The 23,577-nt window shown below is 42.5% G+C and overlaps 2 protein-coding genes, 1 long non-coding RNA gene, 1 other non-coding gene and 1 pseudogene across 8 annotated transcripts; 1 reads left to right on the top strand and 4 right to left on the bottom strand.

The window, feature by feature from the left end:
• Positions 1–175: 175 nt before the first annotated feature.
• Positions 176–1,977, bottom strand: LOC121775934 (cyanidin 3-O-galactoside 2''-O-xylosyltransferase FGGT1-like). The gene is made up of 3 exons (XM_042173034.1): positions 1,945–1,977; positions 1,263–1,838; positions 176–1,059 (listed from the first exon to the last, which is right to left on the bottom strand). Exons 2-3 carry the CDS (start codon positions 1,805–1,807, stop codon positions 288–290), a joined length of 1,317 nt encoding a protein of 438 aa, XP_042028968.1. The 5' UTR covers positions 1,808–1,838; positions 1,945–1,977; the 3' UTR covers positions 176–287.
• A 140-nt stretch (positions 1,978–2,117) lies between these two features.
• Positions 2,118–5,182, bottom strand: LOC121775932 (transcription factor VOZ1-like). 5 transcript variants are annotated; one of them, XM_042173030.1, is made up of 5 exons: positions 5,071–5,182; positions 4,272–4,524; positions 3,653–3,793; positions 2,936–3,464; positions 2,118–2,846 (listed from the first exon to the last, which is right to left on the bottom strand). In XM_042173030.1, exons 2-5 carry the CDS (start codon positions 4,488–4,490, stop codon positions 2,290–2,292), a joined length of 1,446 nt encoding a protein of 481 aa, XP_042028964.1. In that variant the 5' UTR covers positions 4,491–4,524; positions 5,071–5,182; the 3' UTR covers positions 2,118–2,289. The 5 variants fall into 5 exon arrangements, with proteins under 5 accessions (XP_042028964.1, XP_042028965.1, XP_042028967.1 ...); XM_042173031.1 differs by having other exon boundaries at positions 4,272–4,536; positions 5,071–5,090; XM_042173033.1 differs by lacking the exon at positions 5,071–5,182 and adding an exon at positions 4,962–4,984.
• Positions 5,183–6,030: 848 nt separating this feature from the next.
• On the bottom strand, positions 6,031–7,561 carry LOC121777791 (annotated as a pseudogene).
• A 1,261-nt stretch (positions 7,562–8,822) lies between these two features.
• On the top strand, positions 8,823–10,304 carry LOC121777007. Its single transcript, XR_006045345.1, has 2 exons — positions 8,823–9,162; positions 9,476–10,304. It is a non-coding gene; the product is annotated as an uncharacterized LOC121777007 (long non-coding RNA).
• A 1,475-nt stretch (positions 10,305–11,779) lies between these two features.
• On the bottom strand, positions 11,780–11,882 carry LOC121778021. Its single transcript, XR_006045594.1, has one exon. It is a non-coding gene; the product is annotated as a U6 spliceosomal RNA (small nuclear RNA).
• Positions 11,883–23,577: the final 11,695 nt, after the last annotated feature.

The following is a 23,577-nucleotide window of genomic DNA, read 5'->3' as shown; positions in this document are numbered from 1 at the left end:
TCTTGAACGCAATTTAGGGTTGGGTGTCTGGTGCTAAACTTGTAAATTTCAAATCCTATAAGAATTCATAATTTTTATGATCAAATTTTAAGTTCATGAAAAAATCCAGAATTGACAATAATATTAGTGACACAACCCTTTTATTTGTAATTAACACTATTAAACTAATAGCACATAAATACATAAAGAGGCCTTCGATTACTTTGAAATCAACGAACCAACATTCATAAGAGTCGGTATTTATTTTGTCCATCAAACCGAAGATTAGATATTTAGATGTAAGCAAATTAGTGGAGAAGAAGAAATAGATTGGTAACAAAGGCATCCATGTAAGAATCCTCAAACCCTTGTCCCAACAACAGCTCCCTCAACTTGGCATGATTCTCCCTGACTTCCCTCCCATCTCCCATCACCATCCTCACCGCCTCCGCCACCCCTTCCTTGGTCAACAATCCATCCCCATCTCTCTCAACCTCCACCGCCACCCTCAGCTCCCCCGCGGCCACTCTCGCATTGATCACCTGATCCCCCGCATGCGGCGCCGCCACCATCACACACTCACTCACCATCGCCTCCGACAACGACCCCGACCCGCAGTGCGTCACGAAGCACCCCACCGAGGGATGCTGCAAGATCAACTGCTGCTGCACCCAATCATCCACCACCACACCTTTACTCTCTCTCACAACTAACGCCAGACCTTCCTCCGCCCCCAGCGGCTTCAGCGCCGCCAGAAACGGGAGCCCCGTAAGCTCCAGACCAAGGACCACTTCTTCAAACTCATCCTTTGTTAATCTAGCTTCGCTGCCGAATGCACAGTATACAACGCTTTTGGTTTCAAACTCATCCAACCATTCCCTCCATTTATTGTCTAGTCGGGCCCAAGGTTCTGCCTTCGCCGCGAAAAAACCTGTTAGCATAACTGGCTTCTTGAATCTCGTCTCCACAAAATCGCAGTACGGCCCCTCCATCTCCCGACAAGATCGGAATCCTAATCCGTCACAATCTTCGAAACACCTCAGCATCCTCTGCACGAACGTGGTGGCGCTCTCGTATTCCCTGCAAAGTTGAACAAATTAAGACCAAATACTTGTTAATATCACCAACTTATTGTACTTTCTAGTTTTGAACCTAAAGTGACATAATCTTGAGGGTGTTCTGAAACCCGCGTGACACAATAATTTTGGCAACCAACTATATTCAAGTTTATGGAAAAAATCGGAAAGTGTCGTCTTATGTTATGAATAGTAATTTGGCCATGCCTGCTGTTGTTCACTTGAAGAAGGGCACGCGCCTCGTGCGTGTGGAGCTTGATCGCCGAGGGAGGGAACCCGGCCGGGGGCTCCAAGAAGGCCTCGGCCGAGGGCTCGTCACGGATCATGTACGCCACCGCAGCCGGGCTGATGGTGCAGTAGTGAACAGACTTCACCTTGAAGCGCCGCGCCAAGGCAGGGAGCCACGGGGTGAAGTCGAAGAAGATGAATTCGGGTTTGAGTTCGTCGAGCAGCTGCTCGATGGACGGCTGTGTGAGGTCCATCGCGCGCCTCAGGAGGCTGTGGAGATGGAATGGGACGTCGGCGGTGGTCTGGGCGCCGTGAGGCAGGCCTTGGAGATGGGGGATGGTGAGAGGGAGGAAGGTTATGAGATGAGGGTAGAGATTGAATTGTTGTAATTTAGGTTGGGTTTTGGGAGGGAGGAGGAAGAAGATTGTGTGGCCTCTTTCTGCTAATTTGTTGGAGATGTGAAGGAATGAGGTCAGATGCCCCATTGCCAGCCATGGATACATGATGATTTTCAAGCTTTCCATTTCTTTGTATTATGGAAATAGTTTGAAACCACTATATAAGTTTGAATTGGTAGACATGCATGACAGGATAGTAACAGAATTCATGTCAGAAATTAGTTAGTTTCATTAGTTTTCACGAAAGATTCAGCTTGTCTTACCCAAATAAGGTAAAGGTTGGAACAAGAACTGTGAATCCACAATACATTTTAAACCATGCGACATACTTTGAAGAAAATGTGAAAAGAGGTTGGGTAGTTACAGGTTGTCAGGCTTGAACAAATTATCCCTACAAAGTTGCACAAGGAGTGCAATTAGTACTCACCATAACAAAGACAAAATGAACCAACTCATTTGTATGTGTCATCAGTAATCCCTATCAACATAACTTGACCATTCAGGAAAAAAAGATAAGAAAAAAGGTGAAAACAACTTCACCACTTTGCCTGGAGAGTGGAGGCAAGAGTGAAATCAAAGAGCAATTATATATACTTTGGGCATAAAGCCTATTCTCTTTTCCCAGAACCATCATCATGTATGTAGTACCCATTGATATCTTCCACAAGATAATCAATCCCTACACCTGGTGTAGCCGCCAATGCGTTCGAACCAGAGTGAATTCTTCCACTTCCCTCCTTTGCATTGCCCTTCCCCCTTCCTTTGACAACACGTTGCTTCTCATTTGGGACCTCAGCACTCAGCCTGCCCATCTGCTTTTGCAGATCAGCAAGAGAATCGTTACCCAACTTCCCTTTCGGACTCTTCTTTGCATCAGCACGCTTGACTTCCAGTCTGTATAACGCAAACACGTTATACTTGTTGATCTCATATTCATAAAGGTGCCACTCAAAATTCTCCATCGGCTGAGGATCCATGTAGTACGATCTCTTCAACCCTCCAAATTCATTCATGACTTGTTTCCGGGACTCATGCCAACCCCTCCCATTGTAATCTGGAAGTGACCGTTGCTTCCTGTTACCACTCTCAAAGGCTCTGCGTGGCTTATCAAAAAACAGCCACTCCCTGATTGTTTCTCCATCCAGGACAGTGAGGTCAAAGAGCTCTGCCCAACAGTACAAGTAAAACATTCATATTCATATATGTAATAAACATAAACACGAAGAGGATACATGATCAAAGCAGCCCACTTACCAGGTGCATTCCACGGTGATTTTGCTGTAGCAGCACCCTCACATTCAGGAATACCTACATCTTTTCCTTGTGCCTTTGAACCTAGAGCAGCGAAAAGTAGATTGTCCTTTAAGCCAATGCCTCTCGGTCGTACAACAGGAGGACTACCAGGATAGCCTTCACTAGGTGCAAGCCCAGCATGATAGATACTGCAATAGTCATCAGACTTTTGACACCATTCTAACCCCAATGCTGGTCTGGTGCAATCCCAAAGGGCACACTTAGGCCCCAAGAAAGCAGAAGGTGGGGGGCTGATATTTGGCTGATACCCAGGAATCTGAGGCATTACACCCTCCCCGGTGAACCCCGTGCCATCAAAGCCTATTATATACTGTTGTTCGAAATCCTGGTGAAAATCAAATGAATGATATTCTAGCTGTGAAGGAACATTCATATTATTCATTCCCATGTTAACTCCCACTGCAGCATTTTTGCATTGCTCCTCCAACTGGAAGCCTGGTTCTTCAGGGCCCTTGGGGACATTAAAATTCTGCAATCAAGAAACGAACAAGGTGGGGTGAGAAGGACAGCCAGTTCACCATAACGAAAGTTGAAGAAAAATCACAGCGACTCGGGGCACAGGTGGCATCTTAGGTGTATTTTACTCCAAATTACAACATAAATATAAGGCATCAGAAACAAACATCTAACACCAAAATATAATAGTCATTTACTAACCTCTTGAGAAGTATATTGATCCACAGCCTTCTGTGCATCAGGATCCGGTTTCGGTGCAGCTAACACACTAGTAGCATCATCTTCCTCCTCACAAAGCTGCAGCAGCCGGCAAATATCCGACGAAAAATCCAGGCTTCCCCCCTGTACGATGATCATCCATCAATTCAAACTCAAAGTTCTGTTTTATTGTAGGGGTGATGGATGCATATATTTAAAAATTTGCATGATAAACAACCAAGACCACCATTAAAATAGCTCTGCATAGACACCATATTTGGAGGATGAAAAGCAGAAGAAAACCTTCTTAACACTTACCAACACAAACCATGGTATGCTAATCAAAGGGCCAAAGTTTGTGACAATATACATGATAACCAAATGCACATAAAAGCAGAAAACTGAAAGAATCGACAAAGGGACAGATATGGATGGCCATATGCCATCCCAAGTACTGCAAAGAAAGAAATGCATAACTTACTATCCTCAAGGTGGCATCATTCGAACTCAGCTGTCCAAATCCAGGATGTGTATATCATAGAACTCAAGGAAATGATTTCACAAAATGTCGATGCATGTATAACCATAAATGATAAATCTAGGCCCGCTTGCCAAGGAATACCTGCTGTAGAGAAGAAGCTGGGGATGACTCACTAAGCTCGGATTTCCACTCACGAAGCATCTGGTTAACTTGCTCTTCAAGCATAGCCACATCAACCGAACGGCTCTCCTTCCTAGCTGATTGGAGATCGCTAAAGACCCCCTGCAGATCATCCACCCGATTCTTCGCCCTGTCCTTGAAGAGCTGGTGTGATGCACCGCTCTTGGAACCCTTCCCCATCCAAGTAATACGACCAGAAAATGTCACCAGCAGTCTGAATACGTCACTAACAGATCAGAGCAAGTATAAAGACCCACCCAGATGAACTAGTAAAAGTGAAGGCAAAATCCCCAACCCCATCTCAGCAAATAAAAATCTAGACCCTTCAATTCTAACAACGAACAATTTAAACAAGAAAACCACAAAATTCTCTACCTAAACGGCATAGAAGAATCAAATTGCAAATCAGATCACAAAAATTAGTGCAGTAATGTTCAGCTCTTAAAGGGGTACCCAATTTAGATTAAAAAGGGCAGCAAGCAATGAACAACAATCGAAGCTACAAACCCTAAATTGCACGCCAATCACGCAATGGTCCCGAGAAATCTAGCGAAATTGAGAGACACAAAAAAGCAAGAGCCGGAAAACAAAAGGGCATCCACAAAATCATGGAAAATCTTATGCACAAAAGTAAAGCAACATATGCCATACAGCTAAAGGGCAACCCATATGAAGCACCATATTGTACACCTGCCTATGTGCGTGTGTGTCGGATAGAGAGAGAGAGAGAGAGAGAGAGAGGAGAGGGGTCGAATTTTACCGGTTCGAAGTGGCGAGAGAGAAGAGTGGGCTCCTTCGTAATGACTGAGTCGAAGATGGTGAAATTCAGAGTTAATGTTTTTATTTTCCTATCTTTTTTAGCTGTGATTTTCTGTTTTATGCAATTTCACTGTATATTTGGTTTATGTTGCGATACCATTCCTTCCAAATTTATCCCTTTATTTTATTTACCATTATTATAAATTCCTATAGTTTCGTCATTTTAAAATCTCTCAATAAATATTAAATTATAAATTACTTATTGATGCATTCTGATTTTGTAATTATTCTAAATTTTGATTATAATATAGCTTGATAGTAGTACTTTTTTATGTAGATGTATCGAACGTCAATAAAAATGACATGTTGCAGATAATGAATGGACATTATGATATATACTGAACAAATAATTTTATATTAAAAAAGAATTACATGGAAGAGAGGAAACGATATAAAAAGAATATAACAAATGAAAGTATTTGATATTTTTTTTTTTTGATCACATGTGTACCAAACTCGTCTCTGGGCGTATCCGACTAATCATATTCGACTAGACTTACTGATTAAGGTCGAAAGTCTCACAGCGGATGCCGGGGTTTGAATTTGTGACCTCAAGATTCAAGATCACCACTAAAAATAATTTACTGGAATATATGACATCTTAGTTGATGTTTGATAGTACTAAATAATAAATCAGAAAATATGATAGTACTAAATAATTTACTGGAATATATGACATCTTAGTTGAAGCTGTCAAGACATGTTAGCACGGTACTCTTAACAATTGCAAAACCAAAAATAAATCAGTAATTTAATAATTTACAAATAGATTTTAAAGTCGCAGAAATCTCAGAATTCACAAACCATGCGATCAATATAAAGCGTATATGCAAAATCAGAATTTGACAAAAGTTTTATAAAGCACCTTCAAAAGGCTTTTTATCCTGTTTTAGACATCAAATATCACTAACCAAATGAATGGAATCACTTTCCATCATCATCACTAAACAAGATCAATTCTTCAATTATTTTTCAAGATTCCATCAACTAAAAACCCATGCCAAAAACTCACCAAAAATTTGACAAGAAATTGATTTATATTATTTTTTTACAGCTTTCTTTTAAAAAATGGGTAAAAGAATAGGATGAGGTGAATCAGGGTCAAGCTGGTTCATCTAATACTAGATTAATTGGTGATTCCAGTAGATCAAGCTGCAGGTGTTGGCCTGGCTTCTTCAGCTTGAGCCTGTCTGAAGTTAAACACTCCGGCAAGGCCTCGTGCGTTGGCCATTTTCTCGATCTCTGCTAGCTTTTGCTTCAGAAGCTCTACCTCCTGAGCTAACTCTTCATCCCGTTGTCTCATTCCCTGAAAGCAGTTTAGTTTTGAATTATGTGTCGGCAGCAACACCGGGTTTAGTCCAATTAACAGAAACTCAATGCACATATAATGGATGCAAACTCAGCTAGGGTAAAAAGAAGCTCAAAGTTGAAGTAATTTACTTCCATTTCCTGCCTGCGAATTTCCTCCTTTTTTTGCTTCTGATCGAGCACTTCTCTGTACCTCGAAAAACAAATCAGCCACTGCCACCTGATCACGTAATTCCAAACATCTTCAGAAAACAAGAATGAGTCATGTAGTATGAATTATTGCTTTTTAAAGATGGGTACAAAGTTAGTCATGAGGTAGAAACAGAATATGTTTTTCAATTCCAGAGTTATCAAAATAATGAAACTAGTACTCTGAAACTAAGGGAATGTAGAGAAGAGTCATTTGTAGTAAATGGCTTCTTGCCAGCATAAATTATTTACACTACAAACAAGTTTGCAATTTACCAATCTTTGGAGATTTTTCGAGGTACTATAAATTCACTCAAAATAAGGTCACCAGCACTGATTTCATAGAAGAAGTTCAACCAGTAACACCTTTGAATGCAGTAACAGAACTAAAAGTTTCTAGAGCATGACTCAATCCATTTACAATTTAGAATGGGAAAAGACCTTTTTTCCAAAGCGAGACTCAATCCATTTACTTATTTGATAGAATATCAAGTCCGTAGAATATACAGTTAAAAAGGATACAGCTCCAAATATGACAAAGGATGCTTCTTGCTAAAGGGATTTGGTGGTTTTCCGTGGAAACCAAGAATTTCACGAAAATGTTACAGGCACAATATCAGTGCCAAATTTGTGTTCTTTTTATATTTTTCATGAACAAGTCTGTTACAGTTGAATTACCAAATGTTCTTGCACGGTCGGGAAATGTTACAGTTGCCAATTGTTCATGTCCCAACATAACAAAGAAGTGCATAATTCAACACAAATAAGTAGCTGAAGGAAACTTGAAGCTGGAAGAAAAATACCGAGAAGACAAAAAGTTCCCCCATGAGATCAACTGCAGCTTGAACAGCCTTTTCTTCATTCAGAGGTCGGATTTCCACGGCTGTTGCATGACCATATATGCGCCTTTGCATGGACTTGTTGTGATCCTGTGATTAGCCTGGTTCAAGCAGGAAACGGAATAAACCAGTTAAAAATGCAGTGATGGTCAAGCACATTGTTCGACACTTGCTAGGTCAGCTACTAGAGAGCTCCAAGACTATAATTCAACAGATACAAGAGAAAACAAAGAAGGAAATTCAGAAAGCAGGCGAAACCAAAAAAGAGAAGATGATATGAGTGAGACAAAAGTCAATCAGTGACAAGTCGAGTGACGTCTATTAAAAAACCATCACCAATATGATGCAACAACTAAGGTATCCAGGCTCCAGCAGAAGAGAATACAACTGACAAGTCGAGTGACGTCTATTAAAGAAAATTCTACAGATTCCGGAGCAAAGCTAAAACTACAAGACAATAGGAATATGAACATCCAAGAGCCACAGTTCTTCCCTAATCCTCATTAGTCAATGCACCAATAAAGCCAAACAAGATAGCTGGAAGAAATTGTTGTATGCAGAAACTAATTCATCGAAATGAGGGCTCAATAACAAGTAGTATTACTCAGATTGCACCAATCAATTCCCTCTTTCCAAACACACTCCACCCATTTTCACTTTCATATATGCACTAAATATGTAAAGGCTCTCAGCAATGACCTAAATCATGGGGTTTAGATGAATTGCACCCATTGCCCAAAATCGAATCAAGGCATCGGTCTTAATCAATCGAGAGGCAAAATCAGACAAACGATGCCATTATCGATGATTAGTAAATACCATTAAAACATTTGAACAAAATCAACTATGATATTTCTGAATTTGGGGTGAATCCCAGCCTGCTTTTTGAGTCTAGCGGCAATGGGTTTGCTGACAGTTTTTAGAGCAAGCGTTCCGAGCTTCAATAGAGGGAGCATTACTACTGATCGCTATTCTTCACGAAAACGGAACTCCAGCCTTTTGAGTTTATAACAACATGAACAGAATCTAAATCTTCGCTTCTGGATAGATAATCGGAGGGGAAATGGTTGACTACTTGAGAGTTTCTTGAAAAGCAAGGCAATAATGAAAAATTCAAGCTAGAGTGAGGAAGATTGCAGAGCAATGGCAAAGATGGCGATGCTCTCAATCAAACGCGTTTTCACTTTTCTATTACTACTATAAATCGTTGTTAAGCATCCGTCTTTAAAAATTAATTAAATATCATATTTTCTCAACAATTAATTATGTTTACATTTAATTAAGTATGTTCTTTTTTTAGTAAAAGTCTACTACCAAGCTAGTATTTAATTTGTTTGCGAATTTCAACAAGAGTATTGAATTTGGTAATTTTCATAAAACTAAGTAGAAACAAAACAGTATATTGATGGAGAATGATCAAAACAAAATAATAGGTAGAGACGAAGCTCATTCCTTAAAAATAGAAGTAAAAAACCAAGGGGGGTGGAGCAGTTCCTAAAAAAGGATTTACCCTCATTTCCCAACCAAATCTAGATCATACTCTTGCCTATATTTTCCCTCCGAATCCCTGAGTTTGGAGTTTTGCTTTTGATCGATCAACCGCACACGGCTGGCTCATCTCATAGTCTTTGGCGGATTGCGATTTCTTCTCCACATTGCTCGTGTTTCTCCGTCAATGGCGGCTGGGGATCTTGAAGGTGTTTGAATCTTTATGTGAAATGGACTTCCTTTTCCCCGAGGGAAAGACGTGGGATCACTCCCATCATCCTTCGGCGTCGTTTGCGTCATCCTCGGGGGAATCACTCCCAAACACCTACCTCTTTTATTTTCTTTTCTTCATGACTAAACAACATCGTCGTTTAGCTCATCATGACATCAACATATAATTTCACGGGTGTACATATCAGATTCAATTTTATCTAACACTTATTTATTTAATAATTACAAAGAAATCCCAAACTTGATGTTTTTTAAAATTTGATTAAAGCGATGATTGAATAATTGGAGCAGGTTCCTAGCCGACAAACGACATGACCGAGAAAACCGAGCTCCCCCCCCTTCAACAATTTAGGGCGAAAGTCGACATCGGCCACATCGCGGCTAGGGTTTACAAGGACCCGACGGTACGATCTCGGGCTCGCAAGGTAGTGGGGATCAAGAGGATGACCGGGCTCACCGATTCCGCCTCCTTCGACCGGCACGCGCAGATGATCTGCCCGCTGTTCGTAAAGCAGTTCCTCTTTCCTAAAAAATTTCAATTCTCTACAACTCCTCGCCGAGGGATGGTTTAAGCTCCCTAGGAGCAAAAACCGCCAAACCGGAGACGAGGAAGACAACGACATTGAAATCCGGGCCCGGAGCCGAGGAGATCCTTTCGCGGACGCCAACGACGTTGACGTCACGAGCGGGGATGATTCGCCGATATTCAAGTTCGGGAGGAGACAACGAGAAAGGCGAGAACTCTGGCGACGACGATGAGTCGAAGAAGCCTATCAAGGGGATCCTGAAGTGTCCGTCGACGACGTTGAATCGGAGCGGGTCGTGTAGATCGTTAACACCGTTGTCGCCGTCGCCGTCGCCGCTGAGTCAGAAACTGAGAAGGGCGAACTCGAAAGGGTGCAATGTAAGGTTTAAGATGTAATAGGTGGGCAGTTGAGTGATTACTGAATTAGCAATGAGGTTTTTTTTGTTTGTTTAAATTAGGGTAGAGTATATTGGTGCATGCTTTATCCTTTTCTTTTCTTTTCTTTTCTGAGAAGACAGATTAATGTGTCTGCCTAAGACTAAGTTTTGTAACATGTATAATCATTTTTATAATCATATACTATTAATTACTCAATTTGTTTATGCGCAGATATTTATTCTTCATGCCAAGCATTGGTTACCGTTTAAATCATTAATTTTGTTGTGAAGTTAAAGATAAAAATGAACAAATCCAACTTCAAATTTATAATTTTTCTTAATATTTATTTTAAATAGAGAGCTATAATAGCGAAGAAAATGGACTCTACTTATAGAAAGACCTCATCAATTCCAATTTTCACTATTAATTGGGATGGTTTGTATAGAGGCATGATATCATCAAAGTTGGGCCAAATAAGTGAAGTAGTATAAAAATATCAACGTCCTTTAACAATGATTCTCTAATTTAAAACTTTATTTTTATCCTTTTCAATTCACAAAAATCATATTGCCTATAAACACTTCAATTTTTAAAACAAAATAACTATTCATTAAATTTACATTAGTAGTAACAGTTTCATTTCTGTAGCACTAGGAGTACTTTTTTTAACTTAAGAACCTAGTATTCTAAATTACTTCTTTATAACTGAGACAGTCAAAATAGCTAGCTAAAAATAGTTGTGATTTTGTTTCTTGAGTTGACTAGTTGTGAAGTTGTCATATCTTTCTCTGTCGTAATAATATCAGTACTGGAAAAGTAGTACTACTAATAATAAATACTACAAGTTGTACAATTTACAACATCACAATCTTAATTCTTAACTAACTCGGTAAATTTTGAACTTTCCATCTCGGGGGTGAACGGTAAAAAAAATCAACCTCTAAAAAAGAAAATATCCAATTACTACATGTCTACACTTCATTATACATGACCGAATTTTTTACCATGTACTCACTGAGAACAAAATCAAACTCTGTGGATTTTCTAACTGCACTTATAAAATTTATAAGTATGCCATATTCTTAATATTTTGCGCTTGCACCACTTAAAACTCTCCTAAATATCATTACTAAAACAAAATGTATGTCATTAAACATTAAACAAAAGGACTAAAGGAGTAACAAATATAGAAATGTACGTAAAATCTTGATGATTAATTAGAATATTAGATAATGGGGCCAATCTAAAAGTGTACTCCCTACAGAATGCACCAGCTACACTATAGTTATAGTCAATGCTCCTCTGTTTTAAACCAGGTTTTCATTTTCGTGTCAAATCTGATATCACATATAATTTCATTTCCTTTTAAAAAAAATTCAGAAAAAAAGAACGAGGTGAATTTTCTGTTGGATAATTGCATAATTCCGACAGTTTCACTATTTTACATATTATTTGGGAGAAAATTCAACATAAAAGTCTGCGCTATAATCAAAATTGCCATTTTAAGCAGTTGGTAAGGTTGAGGTTGTCGTTCTTTTATCACTTTGGAAAGTCTTAGGTCTATACCTATAAATATAAATATACTATATTTATAGATATAGTCTATATGTATTTTCATTTTCTAAATTCTGTAAGTGCGGAGATTGGAGATGTATTAATTTAGATAAGTTTATAGTCTCATGTGGCTTTTGCTCAATTCTCTCTTATGCTTGATTTATGTGTGTTATCGTTGGGTAGGGGACATGCTAATGTTCTTCGTGTCGTTCTAATTTTATCAGATGTCCCCGAAGGGACAGATCTCTCTTTCGGTTGCTGGTGTGAAATGTGTATGTTTCATTCTCTTGTGATGTTGATTGCTTTTGTGATAGAGCTAGAGAGTCGCGGATGATAGCATATCGACGAAAGGACATGAGAAATGCCTGATATTTAGGATTTCAAAAGAAATGGAAGAAAAGATAGGGTCAGGATTTCATAAAAAAAAATCATTCTATTTCACTACTTGTCAAAAAAAAGACAACATATGCCTATATGTTTCTAACATCTTATACATGCGATTCGACTCTCTTATGTGAATCGAAGAAGAACCGACAAAGAGAAGTCGTAAATGAGATTATAATCTAATCGGCTTGATTCCAAGATATTTTAAATATATTGTTTACTAAAATAAAAGGGTAAACTTAAATTAAATAGCTAAACATAATCACGAAATCTCTGAAGAGGGTTAATCTCGTGACGCGGGCAGGTTCAAGCCATTGGGACGTTGGTTGGGCCGTGAGATGGTAGTGGGCTTGTGTGTGTTGTTCTAGTATAAATTTGTTTAGCCGTTTGGTCTTGCTTATACCGTTGTGATGGATTGAAGTGTAGATATTTTTTTTGTGTTTTGTCTTGTTGCAATTGATTTGGTCATTTCGCTGCTCTTATCTGTTGAATTCTTGGCTCGTCCTAATATGGTTTGAGTGTGTTTTGTTTTGTATCAAATTTTTTGTTCTTGCTAAAACTTTTTGGATATGTTAAGACTGGAATCAAACCTAAATTTTATGTGAATATATACGACAGAAGCAATTTCTATGAACATAAACTTCGTTACTTCTGTTGGTTTCTGGGATTACAAGATAACAAAACCGGGCGTAATACAACCCAAAAGAAGGAATACAAAAAAGAACTGAAGTTACAACGAAAATGAAACAACTAAACCAGTATGCTATGACAGCCGAGTCGAGGAGGCCTCTTCCCGCAAGACGAGATACGCCCCGGTAGTGCTCTCGGTTTGGCGTGTCGTCCCCAAAGGTAAAACGGCTACGTCTCTTCTGATGCAGCACCGCAATCAGCAGAGCTCCGGCGAACGGGATGGAGGAGAGGGCAGAGCTTCGACAGAAAGACAATGCAGGGAGAGGGAGAGAGCTTATGCAGAGAATGCTTGTAGGTGTGTGTCCTAATGCAGTGGTATGGCTAGCCTATTTATAGGCCAACCACCATGCAGGGTCAACCAGCCATTGAAGGCTCATCATGGCAAAACCGTAACCGACGTCGGTTACAGGCGTGTGGCTGTAATGTGCCACCCGTGTGTGGAGCGTGTGGATTTCTCACGTGGCAACCGTGACTGTGCCTCGCTTGACGACGTGTCAAGCCACTTGGATTGCTGACTTGGCGGTGGTCCAAAAAGAATAGTTTGGGCCAAGCACCAAGCCCAAAGACCACCCAAAGACCAATTGCCAAGATCCAAGTCCAAGTCCAAGTCCAAGATCGAGATCGAGATCGAGATCGGGCTCGGGCCCGCGGACCGCGACCGCGAGCGCGAGCACGAGCACGAGCACGTGCACGGGCACGGGCACGGGCTCGGGCGGGCGGGCGGCGGCGGCGCGCGCGTGTGCGCGCGTGTGGGCTCTTTCACCCATCTTGGTCCACTATAATTATTAAGTAACATAAAGTCACTTAATTTATACACATTAAAGATGTGTTAATCCTCCAATGTGGGATAATTAACACTAATTAATTATTCCCTAAGCTCCATCTCCAAGCTTTAATTAAAAGCTAATTATGCCCAACTTTAATCCACTATTTCTCACTCACCGGAAATCGGATTTGAGAAAGTGAATATACTACATTTACCTACGTAAAATGTAGATCGACGCTATGTCATTTAATTTCACAAAATTAAATGTCTCGTCACATTTATTATTTGGTCAAAATCCATTGACCGGGCATATTTAATCCATGATTTTTACAATCCCCCACATGAGTGGAAATAGCCGAATGCATATGCATGCAGACACAAGCTCAACCCTCGCGAGGTATATAAGCATAAGGATAGGTAGTTGTTGACTTTGAACCCTCCATAGTCGACACCATCGGATACACAGGCGGCTTAGTAGCGCGATGCTTTGAACTAATCCCCCACGGCGTGCACCGAGACAATGGTGTTAACACTTAAACACCTCAACCTCATCCGTTCTCACGTTTTGTGTCCATTGCGGTCTTGGACACCACTTTGGATTCATAAGTGCGTTTTTTATGAAGCGACCACACTTCGCACTTACGTAGGTGATTCTTAGTCAAGTACCTTGCCATACTTGGTCTCTTTGAGAATTCCATCTCTTTGAGATCCTTAAGAACCATTAAAAGTCATAGACTTAGCCTTTACCACGAGGCAAGTTCTCCAACACTCTATTGCTCTCTAGGGAATAGATATAGTTTGAGTGTTTTTCCATGAACTCTCATAGCTTAGTTGTCCCTTTGAACCAAGTTCTTGGGATCTCCAGTCATCATGGTTGGGTTACCACTATGACAATTCTTTAGTTTGTGGATTTCAAACCCATTCCCTCTAGCAACTTATTCATTTGATCACGGTTTAACCCTTTGGTTAGCGGATCCGCTAGATTATCTATTGACTTCACATAGTCAATTGTAATCACCCCTGTTGTGATCAAATGTCTCACGGTGTTATGTCGTCGACGTATATGTCGAGACTTACCGTTATAGAAACCATTGTTTGCCCTTCCAATAGCCGCTTGGCTATCGCAGTGAATCAGCACTGGTGGCACTGGCTTAGACCAACATGGAATGTCTTCAAGGAAGTTCTTAAGCCACTCGGCTTCCTCACCAGCCTTATCCAAGGCAATGAACTCCGATTCCATTGTTGATCGGGCTATACAGGTCTGTTTTGTGGATTTCCACGATACAGCACCACCCCCAATAGTAAAGACATATCCACTTGTTGAAAGTGAGTCTCTATTATCGGATATCCAATTGGCATCACAGTACCCTTCAAGCACCGGGGGGTATCTCGAGAAGTGTAGCCCAAGATTTTGAGTGTGTTTTAAATATCTCAAAACCCTCACAAGAGCTCTCCAATGCTCTTTGCTTGGATTGCTCGTGTAACGACTTAACTTGTTCACGGCACAAGCAATGTCAGGTCGAGTGCAATTAGTCAAGTACATAATGCACCCGATGACCCGTGCATACTCTTCTTGTGCAACGGGCTCGCCTTTGTTTTTGCTCAAGTGAACGTCGAGTTCAATTGGAGTCTTAACCGGCGCGCCATCATAGGCTTTGAATTTATTCAATATCTTCTCAACATAATGTGATTGTGTTAAGATGATTCCATCATTCGTTCTTAGAATCTTCATTCCAAGAATTACATCGGCTAGACCCATGTCTTTCATGTCAAAGTTTCTCTTTAACATGGCCTTTGTATCGTTAATTACTTGAGTGTTGCTACCCAAGATTAACATATCATCAACGTAGAGACACACTATAACATGACCGTTATTAGTGCTCTTGATGTAGACACATTTGTCGCACTCGTTGATTTTAAACCCATTTGATAACATCACATTATCAAACTTCAAGTGCCATTGCAATGGCGCTTGTTTCAATCCATATAGGGATTTCACGAGCTTGCATACCTTTTTCTCTTGTCCAGGTACTACAAACCCTTCGGGTTGTTCCATGTAGATTTCGTCTTCTAGTTCACCATTCAGAAACGCGGTCTTTACATCCATTTGATGAATCTCGAGATTGTGCAATGCAGCAATAGCGAGAAGCACCCGGATAGATGTAATCCTTGTTACAGGTGAATAGGTATCGAAGAAGTCATGTCCTTCTTTTTGTTTAAAACCCTTTACTACTAATCGGGCTTTATACTTATCAACTGTTCCATCGGCCTTAAACTTTCTTTTAAGAACCCATTTGCATCCTAAAGGTTTAGCACCTTCGGGCAAATCAACCAACACCCATGTGTGGTTTAGCAAAATTGAATCAATTTCGCTTTGAACAGCTTCTCTCCAATGCAGCCCGTCTGGGCCAGCAAAGGCTACTTTTATCGATGTTGGTTCTTCATCCAACATGAAAGCAATGTAGTCAGGACCAAAAGTTTTTGGTGTTCTGACTCTATTACCACGTCTTAGTACTGTATCTTTTGGATCGGGCCTTGCACGCTTGCGCGATTCAGGTTCCGCATCTGTTGATTTAGAACTAGTGGCTTCTTCTTCCACTTGTTTAGAACTAGTGGCTTCTTCAATTCTTGTCTCAGAATTGGTTGATACCTTTTCCTTATCTTTGCAAGGAAAGGTATTTTCGAGAAATACAGCATTCCTCGACTCAATTGTTGTTCCTACTGTGATAGTCGATATTTCAGACTTGTGAACAACAAATCGATATGCACTACTGTTAAGTGCATATCCAATGAAGATGCAATCAACCGTCTTAGGTCCGATTGTAACTTCTTTGGGCGGAGGAACCATCACCTTTGCCAAACACCCCCACACTTTGAGGTATTTGTAGGATGGCTTCCTTCCCTTCCACAACTCATAAGGAGTAACATCTTTTCCTTTGAGAGGGATTTTATTCAAGATATAGTTTGCTGTCAAAACAGCTTCCCCCCACATGTTATGTGGTAATCCTGAACTGAGTAGCAGTGCATTCATCATCTCTTTTAGAGTTCGATTCTTGCGTTCTGCAACACCATTAGATTGTGGTGAATATGGAGCAGTTGTTTGATGAATTATACCACTTGCGTTGCATAACTCCTCAAACGGGGCTACATATTCGCCTCCTCTATCGCTTCGAATCATTTTGATTTTACAACCAAGTTGATTCTCAACTTCGTTCTTATAATTTTTGAACGCCTCTATTGCTTCATCTTTGCTTCTTAAAAGATAAATGTAGCAATATCTTGTGCAATCATCTATGAAAGTGATAAAGTACTTTTTACCACCTCTAGTTTGCAACATCTTTAAATCACATACATCCGTGTGAATTAATTCAAGGGGTTTTGTGCTTCGTTCAACCGAGTGAAACGGCAACTTAGTCATTTTTGCTTCAAGACAAATTTCACATTTATCTTGGATATCCAATTCATTAGCCTTTAGTAAATCTAAATTTACTAATCTTTTAATGGCTTTTGAATTTACATGTCCCAATCTACAATGCCACAAATTTGAAGACTCAATCAAATAAGAGGAAGTAGATGCTTTATTCTTATTGGCCAATGGCTTCGCAACACTTCGAGTTGCTACACTAAGCTTGAAAAGCCCATCGGTTACATAACCTTTTCCGATGGATTTTCCAAACTTATACAAGACAAACCTATCGGACTCAAATACAAGTTTAAACCCTTTATTAACTAGTATTGATCCTGACACTAGGTTCTTGCGGATGTCCGGGACATGCAGCACATCCTTCAAAGTGATAGTTAGGCCAGACGTCATCATGAGAATCACGTTGCCAACGCCGAGGACTTCTGACGATGCTTGATTCCCCATGTTGATCTTCCTCCCTTCAACAGCAGTGTAGGAGGCAAACTTGCTCCTGTCGGAGCAAACATGAGCAGTAGCGCCGGTGTCGATGTACCAGCCTCCCTTGTTATCAACAAGGTTAACCTCTTCAGTGACCACTGCAATGAGGTCGTTCTCATCCCAGTCCTTGAACTCCTTCTCAACGACGTGGGCTGCCGGCTTCTTCTTCTTGCTGCGGCAGTCTTTGGCAAAGTGGCCCGGTTTGCCACATTTGTAGCAGTCGCCTTCAAACTTCCTTGAAGGCTGCTTTCCCTTCCCTTTGTCATTTGGACGGTTTGGGCGAGGGCGTTTGTTGGAGGGACCGCCCCGCTCCAACAGGTTGGCTTTGGCTTCATTTGGGGTGAAGCCTTTAGCCTTCTGATCACTTTTGCGCACGTCGGCCTCAATGCGCAACTTCACGATCAAGTCTTCAAGGGTCATCTGCTTTCGCTTGTGCTTGAGATAACTCTTGAAGTCCTTCCAACTTGGAGGGAGCTTGTCAATGATCGTGCACCTTAGGAATTTATCGGGCAAGGTCATCCCTTCAGCCACTAATGAGTGGATGATCATTTGGAGCTCTTGGACTTGCTCCATGACGGGTCGAGAGTCGACCATTTTGTAGTCCATAAACTTGGATGCTACAACTTGTTCCGTCCCTGCAGCATTATCTATGCTATACTTCTTTTCTAGGTTTTCCCACATTTGTTTAGATGTGGTTACATTGGAGTATACATTGTACAAACTATCATCTAAAGCACTTAGAATGAAATTTTTACAAAGGTAATCTCCTTTCCTCCAAGCTTCATAATCTGCCATGACTTCGAGCCTAGTCTCTTGGTCGCTTGGTGCGGGCGGCTCGTTCTCCGTGAGGAAGTTGGCGACGCCCAATGTTGTCAGATAGAACAACATCTTTTGATACCACCTCTTGAAGTCTGATCCTCCAAACTTGGGTGGTTTCTCGGCAGGTGGCATCATTCTTGGTGCCAAAGGTGCCGCAGTTGGTCCTTGGAAGGAACCAATTCCGTTGCCCCCGAAGGAGCCAACAACTTGGTTGGGCATAGAGCCCCCACCATTCATGTTGGGCATAGAGCCCGCCATGGTCGTACCAGCCCCGAAGGGACTAGCACCCGCATGAGACCCGAAGGCCCCAGCATTCGTGTTGATCCCGAAAGATCCAACACTAGTATTGAGCCCGAAGGCACCAACACTCGATCCATTAAAGGATCCGAAGGAACCACTAAAAGTGGAACCAACCGAACCACCAAAGGTGGAACCAGTGGACGCCCCGAAGGGGTTGTCCCAAACCCAAGGGACGGTGGATGAGGCAGCTGGGAAGCCGGGAGTTGGCATCATCGAGGGAGCCGATGAAGTGTTGACCGGTCCAGTGGTCGCCATGGTGGAGGGAATGGCGGCGGCGGTGGTGGCAGCGGCGGTGTTGGAGTCGGTAGACATCTCCAGCAAAGGTGTTTAATATTTCGAAAGTTTTAGTTCAGTTTAGAAGTCCAAATTCCTTCAAAGGCAAGTTATCTCGTCTTGCGATTGTTGGTTTCTGGGATTACAAGATAACAAAACCGGGCGTAATACAACCCAAAAGTAGGAATACAAAAAAGAACTGAAGTTACAACGAAAATGAAACAACTAAACCAGTATGCTATGACAGCCGAGTCGAGGAGGCCTCTTCCCGCAAGACGAGATACGCCCCGGTAGTGCTCTCGGTTTGGCGTGTCGTCCCCAAAGGTAAAACGGCTACGTCTCTTCTGATGCAGCACCGCAATCAGCAGAGCTCCGGCGAACGGGATGGAGGAGAGGGCAGAGCTTCGACAGAAAGACAATGCAGGGAGAGGGAGAGAGCTTATGCAGAGAATGCTTGTAGGTGTGTGTCCTAATGCAGTGGTATGGCTAGCCTATTTATAGGCCAACCACCATGCAGGGTCAACCAGCCATTGAAGGCTCATCATGGCAAAACCGTAACCGACGTCGGTTACAGGCGTGTGGCTGTAATGTGCCACCCGTGTGTGGAGCGTGTGGATTTCTCACGTGGCAACCGTGACTGTGCCTCGCTTGACGACGTGTCAAGCCACTTGGATTGCTGACTTAGCGGTGGTCCAAAAAGAATAGTTTGGGCCAAGCACCAAGCCCAAAGACCACCCAAAGACCAATTGCCAAGATCAAGATCAAGATCAAGATCGGGATCGGTCAAGCCACTTGGATTGCTGACTTAGCGGTGGTCCAAAAAGAATAGTTTGGGCCAAGCACCAAGCCCAAAGACCAATTGCCAAGATCAAGATCGGGATCGGGATCGGGATCGGGCTCGGGCTCGGGCCCGCGGCCCGCGAGCGCGAGCACGGGCACGGGCTCGGGCGGGCGGGCGGCGGCGGCGCGCGCGTGTGCGCGCGTGTGGGCTCTTTCACCCATCTTGGTCCACTATAATTATTAAGTAACATAAAGTCACTTAATTTATACACATTAAAGATGTGTTAATCCTCCAATGTGGGATAATTAACACTAGTTAATTATTCCCTAATCTCCATCTCCAAGCTTTAATTAAAAGCTAATTATGCCCAACTTTAATCCACTATTTCTCACTCACCGGAAATCGGATTTGAGAAAGTGAATATACTACATTTACCTACGTAAAATGTAGATCGACGCTATGTCATTTAATTTCACAAAATTAAATGTCTCGTCACATTTATTATTTGGTCAAAATCCATTGACCGGGCATATTTAATCCATGATTTTTACAACTTCTACCAAAACTCCTACTACCTATTTTCAATCGATATAGAGGGGACAATTATAATTAATATTCTGAATAAGTTCATTGAAAGTTAGGTCCTATTTTAGCGACACCACATTAATATATCAACTTTTAAACAGGCAAAAGCCTTTTGCATTTTTCAGTTTCTTTTTCCTCTATATAATTGTTTATTAATATATCGACAGGCAAAAGCCTTTTGTACAGAGTTCTGATAAATTTGATGTAAATTTTGCAGTATTGTATTTAAATTGTCCTTTGGTGGTTGCTCGAAACTCAGCATTATGGTCATAAATTCTACTCATTAAATTTGATGTGAATTCTACTTATTTTATAACTTTAAATTTTCTTATTTCCCTACGTTCTTAAATGGATCTTCAACGTTCGTACTGCATGCTGCTCATCAATTTTAGGCTCTATGAACCTTTTTTTCATTTTAATAAAAAAGAACTTTGACGATTTTCAAATGCATATACGTATAATTTCTCTTCATCCGTCGTTATATGTCTAATTTTATAATTTTGGGATGTCTGTTGTTGCATGTTCCATTTTCCTTTTCATTCTTAAATTCTCTTTTTTTGGTACTTGTGATCTCTAGATTTCAGTTTGATGAGTTTGTTTAGTGATGGGGTACGTACTAAACAAGCCCAATAGCAGTGACAGCTCGGCCAGCCCAAAGCCCAAGAGTTCAGTTCGGCATTACCAAAGAGTTCGGCCTCAGCCTACAGCTCGGTAAAAGCCAACCAATCAAGCTCTGCTCTCAGGTCGGCATCAAGCTCTACTCTCAGATCGGCAACCAAAGCAGTTCGGTCTCGGTATTCGACCGAACAAGGAGTTAGTGGACCCATACCGGATGTCCAACACACCCACTACCACGTGATGTCAGTTCAGGCCACGATCGTAGGCCATGACCTACGCTTCACCCACGATCTTAGGCCATAACCTACACGACATCCACGACTTAGGGTGGTGACGCAAGCCATGATCTGAGTTCATTATATAAATAGAACTTAGATCTGATAGAAGAGGTTAGAATCTCTCTAGAGAAACAATCATATAGCAAGTCTGTGTTGTAAGCTGTATTTGGCAGATCAAGCAATACAAACCTGCCCCCATTTCTCCCCGTGGACGTAGATTTACCTCAGTAAATCGAACCACGTTAAATTCTCTGTGTCGTGATTTATTTTTACGAGCATTTATCATCATCAATAATTCGCGGAATCATCACTGGCGCCGTCTGTGGGAAACGAAGAACAAAATTTGTGATAAAGCGAATTTTTGATCCATTTTTTCCACCCAAAAAATGCATACCAGATCGCAGAATACCCGCATTCCTGCCCGTGAGAACCCGGAGGAAGCCAATCCATCCCATAGGTCTGGAAAACAGCCTAGGGATAAATCCACCACCAGTTCTCATGGCGAAGGAACAGGCCGCTCCAAAAATCGTCCCACTGAGTCTTCCCAGCAGCCTGATCTGAATGAGGCTGTCAAGCTGTTCTTGGCTGAGAAGCAGGATGAGTTCTTAGCCTTCCTGCAAAAGAGCCAAGAGCCGAAGACGAAAACGGAGGATTCTCCTTCCTCATCCAGACATGAAAGTCACTACCGCAGTAGTGCCGTGTCTTCCAGGAAGAAGAATCCTCAACCCCGACATATTCCTGATCTTCCTCGGTACCGGAATCACAGGAGAACTCAATCTCCTCCATACCGACGAGATATCGGATTCGCCGTGTACGGAGCACTGAAGACTCCGTTCTCGGACGACATCACCCGAACTCCCCTACCACAGAACTACCGAACTCCGTCGATGACTTACGACGGGCTCGTGGACCCTCACGATTTCCTGGGGCGCTATCAATATAACATGGCGAACCAGGGTCTCAACGAGGTCCACATGTGCAAGCTATTTCCCGAGCTGCTCATCGGGAACGCGAGAAGGTGGTTCGATAGCCTCCCCCAGGGCAGCATCAGATCTTACCGAGATCTAATGGATGCCTTCCACAGGAGGTTCTTTCAGAAAGCGGAAGCCCGAATCACTTCGGCTCAGCTGCTTTCCATTCGTCAAGGTCGCGACGAAAAAATCAGCGACTTTATGACAAGATTCCACAAGGAATGCCTGCAAGTGGACGATCTCAACGATCTGCTTGTCATCTCGGCATTCCAAAATGGAATCCTGCCCGGAGCTCTCTACAGGAAGCTCGTTGAGTGCGGTCCGCAGACAGCTCAGGAAATGTGGGACATTGCGGACCAGTACTCCCGAGCCGATGAGGCAGACCGTCGCAAACGGTCGTTAGACAGCTCATCGTCCCGAGGAGACAGGAGGAAGCCCGATCATAGCGATCAGGGACATCCTCGCCGAACTCCTTTTGGCGATCAGGGACATCCTCGCCGAACTCCTTTTGAAAGGATTCAAAGGACTCCGGTGCAAGACAGATTGGGACCCCGTCTCAATCCCGAGAAGCCGCCCGCTCAGTTCGTACCGCTGAACAAGCCGAGAGCGGAAATTTTCGAACTACACTCCGACCTGTTCGAAAAGCCAAAGCGGATGACGAAATCTGCCGCGCGCCGACCCCAGGATAACTACTGCTCCTACCATCAAGACCACGGTCACGATACCGAGGAGTGCAGAAACTTGGCTGCAGGTATCGATGTTCTTGTGAGGGCAGGGACATTGAAAAAATACCAAAGCAAGCAGTCAAAGAAGAATAAGAAGCAGAGAGGTGCGAACTGCGCTCCTCAGGATCCGAAAAGGCAGCCGGATCCCGAAGACGATGACGAGCCGCAATATGATGGAGTAATCCTGACTATTGACGCTCTCCCTGCCGGGAAGACCAAGTCGTCCCTGAAGTCAGAGCGCAGGGGCTCCAATCGAGAGGAGCCAACGCATAAAAGGCTGAAGCAGGACGAAGTGATTACGTTCTCGGATGCTGATCCCGTCCCGGCCATCTCTCCTCACCAAGACGCCATTGTCATCCAAGCCGGAGTGGCAAACAAACTGATCCACAGGGTGTTTGTGGATACAGGAGCGTCAGTCAGCATTCTTTTTAAAGAGTGCTTCGACAAACTAGAAGTGGACCCAGCTCGGCTCAGCCCGGCTCCGCTTCCCCTGAAGAGCTTCGCCCAGGAGGACACCCGCCCTGAAGGTATTATCAGCCTTCCGATCACGGTGGGGAAAGCGCCTACTAGCTCCAGTACGATGATTGAGTTTTTCGTGGTAAAAGCTCGGTCCCCGTACAACGTCATCCTGGGAAGAGACTGGCTCAACACAGTTCGGGCCGTTTGCTCCACCTATCACCTCACCATCAAGATCCCTACTAAAGGAGGGATAGCGGTCATCCGAGGTGACCAAAAAAGAGCAAAGGAATGCCTGCAAATTGCGCTTAGAAGTGCCGAGCAGTCAGATCGGCACCACCAAGCATAGCAATCACAGCAGCCGGAGTCAGAGGCGATGACCGAAGTC

This window comes from Salvia splendens, chromosome 18 (assembly GCF_004379255.2).
Source record: "Salvia splendens isolate huo1 chromosome 18, SspV2, whole genome shotgun sequence".
NCBI lineage: Eukaryota > Viridiplantae > Streptophyta > Magnoliopsida > Lamiales > Lamiaceae > Salvia > Salvia splendens.
This window is presented reverse-complemented; position numbering and strand designations above follow the sequence as displayed.

What these genes read in the sequence shown, in the direction of transcription:
- LOC121775934 (XM_042173034.1), bottom strand. Translation starts at nt 1,807, where the DNA reads ATGGAAAGCTTGAAAATCATCATGTATCCATGGCTGGCAATGGGGCAT. An exon ending in CTTCAAGTGAACAACAGCAG is followed by an intron (nt 1,060 to 1,262) that starts GCATGGCCAAAT and finishes TCAACTTTGCAG; the next exon opens with GGAATACGAGAGCGCCACCA.
- LOC121775932 (XM_042173029.1), bottom strand. An exon ending in CAGCTTCTTCTCTACAGCAG is followed by an intron (nt 3,794 to 4,271) that starts GTATTCCTTGGC and finishes ATCATCGTACAG; the next exon opens with GGGGGAAGCCTGGATTTTTC. An exon ending in ATCACCGTGGAATGCACCTG is followed by an intron (nt 2,847 to 2,935) that starts GTAAGTGGGCTG and finishes ACTGTTGGGCAG; the next exon opens with AGCTCTTTGACCTCACTGTC.